Source organism: Ptychodera flava, chromosome 9, assembly GCF_041260155.1.
Source record: "Ptychodera flava strain L36383 chromosome 9, AS_Pfla_20210202, whole genome shotgun sequence".
Classification (NCBI taxonomy): domain Eukaryota; kingdom Metazoa; phylum Hemichordata; class Enteropneusta; family Ptychoderidae; genus Ptychodera; species Ptychodera flava.
Window position 1 is genome coordinate 21,829,088 of NC_091936.1, and position 12,716 is coordinate 21,841,803.

General features: G+C 40.8%; 1 protein-coding gene across 1 annotated transcript in view; it reads left to right on the forward strand.

Annotated features, from left to right (window-relative positions):
* Positions 1-3,795, forward strand: part of LOC139140336 (carboxypeptidase N subunit 2-like) — a 31,601-nt gene extending 27,806 nt beyond the window's left edge. Inside the window, exon 2 of the mRNA XM_070709499.1 lies at positions 287-3,795. Coding sequence (XP_070565600.1) covers positions 513-2,765 — 2,253 coding nt within the window. The 5' untranslated portion in view covers positions 287-512 and the 3' untranslated portion in view covers positions 2,766-3,795. The remainder of the gene's footprint in view (positions 1-286) is intronic.
* The last annotated feature ends 8,921 nt before the right edge of the window (positions 3,796-12,716 follow it).

Consider the following 12,716-nt stretch of genomic DNA (forward strand, 5'->3'; position numbering starts at 1 on the left):
CGCTTTTCTTGTCTACGTAAAGAAGGGAGGAAAATTTATCGAGCACGTACAAAGCTCCCAGACACCGCACTTGAATCCACTGGAAAATCTCGATGAACAATCAAGAAGAGAAAAAGAGAGTCATTATATGTGGAACTGAGTGCTTTCTCTCTAAACCACCATTCTATTTCCGAAATTTCTACCGTTTGACATGTCTTTATATCTTTGTATAGGGCGTGTTTCTGTATTCCTGTCACATACGTAGTTGGCCAGCTAATGCAGTTGATGCCTATTTCATTCCTTGCAGACCCAGCGGAGTCGATTAATCTTCTGATCTCGATGGAGTCATGCTGTGTTATCCCCTGGTATTAGATCTATTAGACCCTGCGAAGCGCCATCAGTGACAATCCGGTGTGGGAGGAAAGCAGTGTGCGGTATGCCACCTGAATTGAACGACAAGTCCGCGACATAAGGATGGGAGAAGTTTTCTTGACTGACTTTACATAAAATCTGCACCACTTCCAAGGAGCGAAATGTTTGTTTTCTTTATCAAGATAGCTGCAGCACTCGTGATCGTCAGAAGATACGCGGCATCCTGCCCAGATGGTTGTGCTTGTAACAGACGCGCTAAAGATGTCGATTGCGTCAACGGAGGATACACAAGCATCCCAGCGGGAATTCCTGTCGATACAAAGACCCTGTCCCTGTCTGGAAACACTCTCGCTGTTATTTCGGAGACTTGCCTGGCAAACTTTTCCGACATGCAGGCCCTGAACCTCAATGGCACCAATATCAGCTCTATAGAGGATAACGCGTTTATGAGTTTACCAACGCTATCGCGGCTGACCCTGTCAAACAACAAGTTGTCGGTTATCGGGAGTTTCCTCCAAAATTTGCCGTCGATCAGAAATCTTTCCCTGGCGATGAACGGCATTCAAGAATTGAATGACCAGGTGTTCAGGGGTACTTGGCACATACGACATCTTGACTTAGGGAGCAACCAATTTGAGACTTTGCCATCTGATCCTCTGCAAAACCTGACGGAACTTGAAGAACTCATATTGACGGGAAACAGATTAACCTCCGTCCCTTCCTATGGTCTCCAGACCCTCACCAAACTTAGGACCCTGGATCTCAGAAACAACCGGATAAAAGAATTGTTCACAAATGCCTTTCGCGGGATGAATAATCTTAAAGTGTTAATGCTCGATGGTAATGAACTTGAAAACCTTGAAAGTGGGGTATTGGGAGGACTGGACAAATTATCTACTCTGTCCCTCAACCGGAATCGATTAGTGGAGGTAGATATTGATGCATTTTCAGGTACATATATGTTGTCCAAAATCGACTTTACCGATAACAAATTTGAAAACATACCAACCGAGTCTCTTCAGAGTCTCTTGAATCTAAAAGTTTTGTCATTCTCTGGAAATGGCCTGTCACAACTCCAGACCTATCCTTTCCTACCTCTGTCCTCCCTAGAATATCTATTCCTCAACAGCGCGTCCCTGGATCACATTGAAAGCTCAACACTTAATGGTTTAGTGCGAATGAAAGGCCTTTCACTGAGAAATAACTCGCTTGAATATCTACCAGCAGATGTTTTTGACGGGGTGACGGATCTCGAGATTGTTTTGTTGTCCGGGAACCCGTGGGCGTGCGGCTGTCAACTGAAAGGGTTCTTGGAAACTGCGAAAGCAAAACCTTGGCTGATATTCGAACCGGAAGTCGTACTCGGAAACAGTGTGTTCTCTGTCGACCCACCGTCATGCCAAACGCCCGATGAATGGAAGGGAAAATACTTGGAAGACGTGCCGACAGATGAGATTCAGTGCCCGTTGAGTACACACGATTCATTTACCATCGAGAGCGAGGAAGCCGGCATCAGTACCGACCTGCTGAAGTTAACAACCGATACAATAGAACACTTTACAACCGACTGGACAACAAGGAGTTTCACCACTGAGGAATCGATCATAAGCCAAGGAACCGATGTAGAGGTGACTGTAGTCCCAACTACTGAAAAACACTACACGACTGTTGAAGTCGAAACTGAAGTCACCACCGAAGGTGCTTCGGAGGCGGAGGACGGCACGCTGACGACGTTCGACTCAACGACGACAGACGATTACGCCACAGCATCGTATAGTACATACAGCGAACAGACCACTGAAACAACCTTTCACCAAACATCAGAAATGATTTCTTACGGCGCTGAATCAACCCAGCAAACACAAGAAAATACCGAGGAAGTTCCCTTCACCAAGAATAACGATATCGACAAACGTAAACTAATCACGGTAGCCAAGGAGCCAGTTCGCGTACCGAGCACCATTACAGTCGATGCTGGAGCAAACAGCGCCAAAAACGACACGTATATCCCTACTATAGTCAGTAGCATCATAGCCGGTGCTCTTGGCGTCGTTCTCGTTGGCATCATGGTGTATTTTGTGCTGGGCATAGGATGTCGTCAAAGGCGCCACAATCCCGTCTACAGGATCAAGAGCATTGACTCGATATCGGCAGGCGATAGGAGGGGCAGTGGGACAGAGTTCCTGGTGCTGAACACGGACAACCAGGACGATGAAGAGGTGTACAACTCCAACAGTATACTGCCTCAGGACCAAGAATCGAGCACAGAGAACTCCTCCCCGATGTTGCCCCTCGGTCTACAGGAGACACGGCTGGTGTCAGAGTTCACGACACTGGCCGAAACGACAGTTCACTACCGAAGGCCTTCGGACGACTTCGACAACCCGGTGGCGTCACTTCTTGGAAACAGTTGATACGCATCGCCTTATACGTATCGGGAGGAACCACTCAAAATTGAAGCATTACAAAGACCGAGGTTTCACGGTGACTGGCTGCGAACAAGCTGTAAAAAACAAGGAAACCCGATTCCGAAACTGTTTTTAATGGAAAAAGAACTCAGTTGCCGTCAATGTGTCAACTAGGCGGGATCTTTAGATACTGTAGGCCAAAAATTCACCAAATCTTCGAATCAGTCGTGATTGTACCAAGAGAGTCATTTACTCAGACCATTGTCAGATGTTTTGTACGAGTTTTAACATAACATTGTTTCTGGTGCACGGGAAATATATGTATCGCCGTCGAGTTATCAAAATAAGTTGTATATTTCGTGCACTATCAATGCCGAATAGATCAACACTGTAAACGTAGAAAGTCTCAAAAATAAGTGAATTTGGCTGATCAGTTTGTAAAATTTGTAAAGAAACTGGGATTTGAGTAATGTAGCTATTTTCTGTAATTTAATGATTTAAATTACTTATTTTCTGATAGGTTGTAAACATTTCGATGAAGATTTGGTATTTCCTACTTTTTAGTCATATGATATATTTTTAGATATGTTTTTAATTCCCATAGTCCACTGCAATTTCTTCCAAAAATTCGATGTGCGGTTTCAGTTTCACGGCTTTCATAAGCAGTGAGGCAAATCGTGCTGTCTCTGGAATTTTATGTGTTTGATCATAACCATGATTTTGTACGGACAGCCACGGCATCGATAATTGATGGCTGTTCGCTGGGGTTAAAACACACCCTTTCTGACACATCTGCCTTTCAAAGAATGAGCTTGATTTAAAACCATCGCCGAGCCGGCTCCAAATACGGTAGTAAATCCTTTTAAGTCCCACAGGAATATCGTCTTTTTAGCCGGTAACAACACTTTATATGTTTTCTAAGTTAATTTTTCAGTTTAACCAGTATTTAATGTAGATCCCTGTCGACCTCTGTGAAGTATTCGCCGACATCTATTTTGAAAATAAAAAGACATTCGATATGTTTCAAGGTGTCATCTTGAGGATCCCAGATTGTTTGACCCGCTATTCATGCTAAGTGGCATTTGAATATTTTATGACAGTTGAACACAGTGTCAGTTTCCAGGTTTCAAATGAGCACACTGTCGGTTTCCACGTTTCCAACAGCTTTCCTCAGCAGTCGTCAATTAGGGACGCTCTTCTCCCAAACGTTATTTTTGTTTGATTTTTTTTTTCGGTCTTAAATCTTCAAGTTTTTTAAAAGTTTTATTTTTTACCAATACTTTTAATTATACCCTCGCCACAAGGAATTCAGGGGAACCTCTCGGTCGTCATCGGCCCATGCGTCATCTTAAATGCGATGCTTTGAAGATTGTCGCCCATCCCGGTCCTGCAAACGTGTAGGCCTAGATGAAGCCGGTATACAAAGCGATGCCCTGCGTCATAGAAAGAAGAACATGTTGATAAAAAAATGAGTTGAGGCTCCTGTTCCCATGAAAATCATTCTCGGCTGTAAAAGTTCGTCAGCCAAATGAACACAAGCAACGTGAAGAAGTATTCAGTGGTCTTACAGTAGCCCCGGGCGCCGCTTTTATCGTAAGAAATGTATGTTTTCGTTGCTTTTCATGAGCGGGGGATCCCCGTCCAACGAAATTTCATTTGCGATCGCTACTTAATATTATGCACCACTACCTTAGATTGCAAGCTTTCAGTGCGTTACTGAATCGTGTTCTCAGTATCATCTTATATAGAAATATGCCCTAAAACAAACCTACAAAATTAATACAGATCTCATGGGGCATTGTTCGCTTGCCTGTCTCACAAGAAAATAAGTGCCTGTTCTTGAAAGGTAGCCGCGCTTTTGAATAAATAACGATAACCTTTCAAATTGAACTGCGCGTTTTATGAAATTTAAATGGCACGATAAATCCGTGGTACTCCTCCGAGATAGAATCAGCGCGTGCGCAGTTGGATGCACGGAAAGGAACAAATGGTATACCTCTTAAAACGCTTCTTTACTTTTGTAAAAATCATAAGTTTCAGTCTCCCAAATGGTGTTAATGCTGTCCGTGCTGGCAGCTCGCTCTAATGACGCCGTGATATTTTCTTCAGAAACTCGCGGATTCCCATCAGGGCTATGCAAGAACGTCTGTCAGTAAAGTCTAACCCCAGGTTGGCGTTTCCTAGTAATTTACTTTTAAACGACTTTGTTGATCAAATCTCCGGGGAAATGCATATTGCAGAATGCCAGGCGATTATGGTGATAAAGTCCATATTTTATAACCCCGATGTCGCGATAGGGCAAACCCGTTGAATTTTCCAGCGCGATCAATGTCTTTTAACGAACTGTCAAACTGTCGTGGATTTACCTTGCCGTCTCATTCAAAATAAATATCCGTTCCGTTCCCCTTACTTTCCAGTTATAAGGAGCTTTAAATAAAATTCTTTGTTTGCCGTCCGCGTGCTGGTAGGTTTTCAGTGAAAATTAAGAAAACCAACACAATGTTAACACTATTACAAATAAATAAAACTATTATTTTTTCAAAGGAAACCAAATAAAAGTTTAGCTTATGTTAATACACTTGTGTTTTTGTCTGTGTTTGTTTTTTTCCCCTGGTTAGCTGGTAGGTTTTTTAAATATCCAAGGACGGCAAACAAAGAATTTTCTTGACTTTAAATAACATGTTAACGATGGAGCGTAATTACTCATAGTGATTCCAAATGCCGTAGAGGTCATCAAACACAGTACAATTTTTTCAGGGATTGGCAATTTACGGGGAAAATTATCTGAGTTCGAAAAAGGAAACACAATTGTCCAAAGGTTGGATTGTCACTGAAGTTGTACAATGTACAGTGTATCACCCATCCATACTCCTTTCAACATGTATACTGATTCTAAACAATTTGTTCTGAGGGCGGGGTTTCTATATCATTTTATATGTCATGCTCCAGTGAAGTGTTAAAAGTAAAACAGACTTCTTCATTTTACATCCTCATTGAATAATATCAAACATGCGCTAAATCCATAGTCACTTGAAAATTACGGTCGTATCTCTGATGCTTTTCAAAGTTTTGCACTCAATGGGCGCCGACGCTTTTATGAGCCGACAATTCAAAGACTTAAAAGACTTCAATGAACCACTGACATGGAAATTCACATTTCAAATTGCGTCCTTTGACAAGCTGGTGCATTGACTATCATTTATGTTGACACCTTGATTGGTTGATTAATTGATTGACAGTGATGAACAAGTCAAAGAGAGGTTTGACGCGTTTGACACGAAGCGGGAAATAAGTCAAGCTTTTTATTATTATTATTATTATTATTATTATTATTATTATTATTATTATTGTTGTTGTTGTTGTTGTTGTTGTTGTTGTTGTTGCTGCTGTTGTTTTTGTTTTTGTTAACATTCTATAATATTAGAACAATATGTTCTGTTGACTTACGTTTACAAGTCCTAGCGAACACTCTTTGCTATTTCTTCTGATATCATTTAAACTTGATGTTATGGGATTTTGCAAAACTTTGCATCGGAGGACGCGTAACTTTTAACAGCTTTCACATTCAGCGTTATTTGGGGCACATATCAATTGCAATCATCAGGAAAAACGTTCTCACTTCAACATGTAATAGTTCCGCTCATACTTCAAAGCATATTTCTTTGCGGACCTAAACCAACTGGGCGAGGGCCCCTATTGTTTCGTTCGAATTGTTTTTCTTCTTCTTTTCCTTGAACTCTTCTTCCATAAATTCTTGTCGCTCCTAACCTCAGAAAAGACCGATTGTTCGTAAATGTTATTGTTGTTATTTTTTTGTAAATATCGAAAATTGTACTTCTCCGCGTGAGGCTCAGCCTCGAATGGTGGCCGTTTAGAATATCAAGTATCGGTAAACATCGGGTAATTTATTTGTTACTTTCTCTATAGTACCAAAATTTGCTCGGTGATCCAAAATTTTTATTCTTGATTTCGAAAGAGAATGGTTTAAAGATTCCTTTACGAAAGTTTGGGCAAAAGTTTAACGAGGCGCGAACAACCATAAGTCAAGTCAAGGATAAAGCACAGGGTCACTGAATACAATCATCTCACGGGACAAGTTGATTAAAAGTTCCGCACGTTTAGTAGTTACTTGGGAATTAACAAGGACACTCGGAGGAAACGGTGGAACTCTCAATATAATCTTAATTTTTCGGTAACTAATCAATTGATGTAATTGATTTGCAACCGTCTTATGTAAAGTGAGTTCACCATTTTAACGCGACGCAGCGATGGGCACATCTGTGTCAGAGCGGTTCAGAGAAAAGGTATAAACTAGTTATGCAAATTATATTACATATGCGAACTACTAAAATATGTCGCTTTCACAGGTTCATTTAATTACAGTAGCACTTCAGGATGATTGCCTAATCAAAGAATACAAACTGGGAGCCAACGTTAGCGCAACCTTAATTAGGGCAATCCCTCGCGTGGTAGACATCTTCAATATCGATCAAAATTTCATCAAATCTAATCAATAGGTCAGAAAATTAAGCTTCATTAGTCAAGTCATTAGAAAAAACAATTAAGAATGCAATTATTCAAAGTTAATTACGGCAACCATTACTGCTTATAGAGGTCAAAGGTAGACATTTCTCGAAGATAAAATGCGATAAGAAAAAGTACTTTGAATATCTCACATCCCTATACCTTGTTTCGACAAATTTTGGCACGAACGGAAATTACCACGACATCGAATATTGAGTGGGTACACAGTCCTAAAACATGGAAATATTACTGTGAAGCCGTTCAGGAAAGCTGACAGTGTCTTTAGTCCACACTTCTACAAAGCTTTCTCAATTTTTTCCCCGGTATTAAATATTTCATTTCATCAGGCTATGACTATGAACTCGATATCAAGGGATTAAAGTCACCATCATGGATTAATTGTTGCTGCCATCAGCAGCATACGACAGCGTATTCTACGTGAGAAGATAAGAGTGTGTCAAGTTGCGTGACAGAGGACGCACGATGATGAGTCCGGGGGCGACTCAAGATTCGGGTGACGTTCACTCGCCGAGTGGCGTGCCGGGCGGCAGAGTACGGCAAGATTGTAAAAGATTAGGCTTCTCCGAAGGTCATCAAACGCCACTGAAATCTGAGAAGTTGTCGTATGAATTATCAATCCACTCCACAAATAAGAGTCGGCGAGTATAGTCTATCTTTACTTTAAAGAACATGCCCTTTGAGATTTCAGAGACCTTCAAATTATTTCTGCACTCTGATCTAAAAAACGTCGTGAACAGTTTAAAAAAAATATAACATGTCCTCTAAAATTCCCTCAGAATACCTAATGAAGGACGGCACTTGTCCAAATTTTGATTTTTTAGTAATATTTTGTGAACCCAAACAACAGGCGCCCAATATTTTTTTATTTTTGTTTCACTTTATTTGGCCTAGACGGATAGATGCACTTGAACGAGCAATAGTTTTTAGATCTCGGTGGAAAATGACCGTACAGAGCGCCAGTATCACTGTCAATATTTTTGCTGTGACAAAACATACATACACTTATAAAGCAAACGTTTTTTGCTCCAATTTGCGATTATTATCAAAGAGAGGTGACACTTTATATTCAACGCATTTTTTTACCTTTCGTACTAACAAATTACAGCATAAAGACGCCAAGGTTGGTGTTTCAAAGTTGTAAAATATATTTCAAGTTGAGTAACGAGACGTCTCGTTCTCTCGAAAGATGTGTCAGACTGCGAATTTGAACCAAACACATACAGTGTTTGATATGAGCGTTTCATGGAGGCTAGAGGGTTTTTTTTAGCAGAATCCCACTCTTTTTCTTTCAATTCCAGTACACTTTTTTGGTATACATCATTCAACGAAAAGCTCTTGTATAGGGTAAGGTGCCCATCGACCATGTACCAGTGTAGCAGTGAGGAATAAAGGTGTCTTGCTCATGGGCATAATACCATGTTTCCGACGGTGAGTACGATACCTTGGTCAACGACAAGGTCTCGAACTCACCATCCTCCAAACATGAGTATGGCATTCTATCCTCCACACCAAAACATCTACTCGCACGACTTGTCACTGGTATCCGTGCTCATAGACTGACAGCCTCTTATCCTCCTTCGACCTTTCACATTTGTTTTGAACGTGACTGACTAGCTAAATGCTCGGAAAATGTTGAAAAGTTCACCTGTGGCGGTTTCGGAAATCTCTTAGAGACATCACCAGATAGACAACACGATCGTGAAAAGGCCAAAACATTGTCAACAGGATTAACCAGTCACATACAAGAGCATGTGTTCAAGTCGCGATATGAAGAGATAACCTTGAAAAACTTGCAAGCGGTTAGTCTAAAGCACAAATATCTCCATCACCGAGATCTTTTGACATTCAAGATAATTTTGAAAAACACATATTACTCTCCTAGGGGCTAGACTTATAAATAACTGAAATCTTCATCGCAGTCTTGACACTGCTACACGTTTCACTTCTGTGTTAATCTTTGTAGGGACATAGCTTAATACGTTTTTCTAGTGACATTTTAACGGTAAACGCCGTCAGGTTTACTACTCTAATCCCATTCTACTTTCCTTAGCAGTTTCTAATTCCAGAGCAGTGAGTAACAGTGCCATATTTTTTTCTCCGACATCTGTCTCTGTATCGCTCTGAACTGTGGCAATCTATTAATTGGACGCTTGGCCTCGTTATCGGACATCAGCGCGCACGAAGACGGGCTTACGGTTCCCCTGGGCATGCTGTTTGATCAAGGCTAATGGTGGAGACCCGGTGACCCGTTAACATCTCCGATAAAAAACTTACCGTACGTGTTGAGATCATCTAAGGACAGCTTTACAGCAACTGTGAGTGCGAAGAGGCGTTTTAGTCCCAGTTTTCATTCAGTGTCTCTGTCTTCGTCAGGGCTCTTGTCAAACATTTTTAATACCGTTTTCAACTTTGCCGTAGGAATGTTATATATTGTTTAGGTAGCGTTAATTTTCTATTGTCAGGAGGTTTCTAAGTCAGGGGTGATTTTTTTTTCTTCTGAAAATTCCACATGAATACACAGTCTCGTAATTTGCCCTCAACGCCTGGTGTGCCCATGTGTCGAGCAGCACCAGGCAAGATACCGCCTCAACCGTATCGAACTACATTACTTCGATGCTAAATAATTCAAAGATGAGATAATTTGGCAACAAATAGGGCATGACAGAATCAAAAGGCAGAATAAACTGCTTCGGTCTGTTCATGTCACTGTCTACCTAGAGTTTCGTGGCCCTGTGCCGTTTGGTTAACTTGGCTTGGAAGCGGCGCGACAGTTGAGGCGGCACTCGAGACTGCGGCTATGGATGAAAGCACTGAATGCGTACCGATATACCACGACACTGGCCACACCGGCAGTTTATTCAAAGAAGGCACGAGGGACTGTCGACAGTTCTACTTCCTCCTTTCTCATGCATGCGCTGCTCCATTATTTATTTTTTCTGTACTTGCAAAGTTTCTCAATCTTAAAACCGCCGTACGTCGAAATACTTAGTAATCCCCTTGTCACCACAGCCTGTTCGTGTTCGCGGTACGCTGTTATCGCTTCAAGTGTATTTATTCGTAGTCGAAATTAATTTCTTGAACAGATCGATAAGTAGGGTATAGCTACACACAATATTTATAAACCTGAAACCCGTCACATGCCCGATGCAGTAAACTTTATCAGACTTACGCGTTCACTGCGTTGTCGGGTGCCATCTTGTATACTGAAGCAGATATTTTCAAAATTTAAAGGGGGTTGACAGCGCAATTATATCATACGCAACCTACTGTCTTTAAAAACCTTTTATTGTCATGGATTTCATTGGGGTTGCGAGGATAACGTCCAAAATTATTTTCAGACGATAAACTTTTCTCTTAAACAGCGTTCACACTGACATCTGGCTACACTTCAACGTATTGATAATGTAACCTTCGATCTAGCTACGTGTTTCACGCGGTTACCAGGGTTACCGTCGCGTTTCTGCTTTTGTGTGATTAGTTGTGATTACATTAATTCTTTCATAAAAAACATTACCCCGACATTACCCCCACCCTACCACCACCCCAACTCATACAACTCTACGAACAGGGAGGGATCGGTGTCAGTAGCATCGTATCGTTGTTGTGTCAATGCACTTGTTAAGTGATACTGAAGTTTCAAGAGAATTATTTAAATACAGAAGCCGCACCCTTTCAAAAATGACCGAAGCTTTGTGTTTGGCATAAGCACTTGAAGTTGTTATAATCACTGAAATATTATGTCACATTTCCAGTTACTGTATTTTTGTCATCATTTTCATTAATTTATCTTCTAAATACGGTTTCCTCATGTCATTGTGCTATCCATTATTACACCGATCAGACAAAACAGTTTCCATAATTTTTAGCGCACACCTTAATTTGGGGATTCTCCAAGGTATAATCCCCAAATTACATTTGCCAAGTCGCCAACGAGCTGGAGAAAAGTGAAGCTTCATGAAATCAAAACTGGAGATGTATTATCGACTGAGCCATTTTCTGTTCTCGCCAAAAAAAAAACCCAAACAAACAAACTGTAAAATGTTTGCTCTAAAAGCTATTATTCAAACCGGTACGGAAGTCTTCGGGAAAATCTGAAATACCACTAAACGATTTTATACCGATGCTTACACGGCACATACTGTTTACTAAAAGCATTGATTTCAGGGTCCATGGGAAGTCAATCTACCGGCGCTTTAAAGTACAGCATTTTAGTATCAACTTGAATACAAGGCATATGTACATGAATGACTTGATTTTTGTAAGGCTTGCTCAGGCACCGTCCGTGGGTGGAGGGACGGTGGCTCAGGTAAGTTCGCGATCTGGTAGTTCCGTTGATGATTCCAAACGCCATAAAAACGAAACGCTTGTAACATCAAGCTTTATGCCTAAGAACTATTTCCAGAATTATATTTGTTCATAATATCCAAATTGAAAACTGCGTGAGACATTCACGATGTAAATTTAGGAATATTTATTAGACAGCCTGGCGTAGAATCGTAAGTCCGTTTGTCTTATATCGCTATTGATTTTTTTCTTCTTTTAGATACAAGTGATCCTCATCGCAAAATGTCATGGCAACCCGACCCTTTCAAAGCAGTTGAAAGGAAAGTTCGTCTAAATACATTCCCGCCGATATTTAGCCAGAGACGAGAATGTGTGATTTATGTTTGATAAAGACTCCCGTTTACATTCAGTTTATGTTATTGCATGTTAATGGTAGTTTCTGCCTCGAAATTGAAAGACTTGAACTTCTGCCCAAACTTTACTCAAAGGACGCTAAACCACTATCTTTGGAAATTAAGAGTAAAAATAAGGGGTCATCATTCAAATTCACAATATTTACCGATAGCCGAAATTCTCAGTAGCCACCAGCCTTGTGTTAAATCCATCTGAGAAAAGAAAATATTCGATTTTCACAAAAATAAGATGGTGAAAATTTATTTACAAAGTGAGCTTCAAAATGAACCCGCACAAGTGGTGGACCAAAAATGTATTCTAAAAATTTGAGAGTCCGAATATCTGTGCAGAGTTGCATTCCACCTTAATTTTATCACGTCAGACTGTATATATGTGAGTCTATAGTGCATTTATTGACTATTTACATATAAGATATACAATATAATTTCATAGTCCACACTATGAAACTCTATATACTTGTGTCAGTTTGGCTGGTTTGGGCTCGTCGCACTACATTGCATTTTCATGGATCACCCTTGATCTCCGTAACGATTTCATTAACTTGTGTGCAGAAGTCCCCCAAATTGTGGCATTTTCAGGTTTTAAAAATCCAATGTTGTACAACTTAGGTTTTGCACAGAATGAACATAGAAGGGAGGGCTGGCGCGATGGGAGGGGCATTTTTCATGCAACGTTTTAGGGGAGGGCCGGGAGCATTTTGTTTCCTGCGCGAAT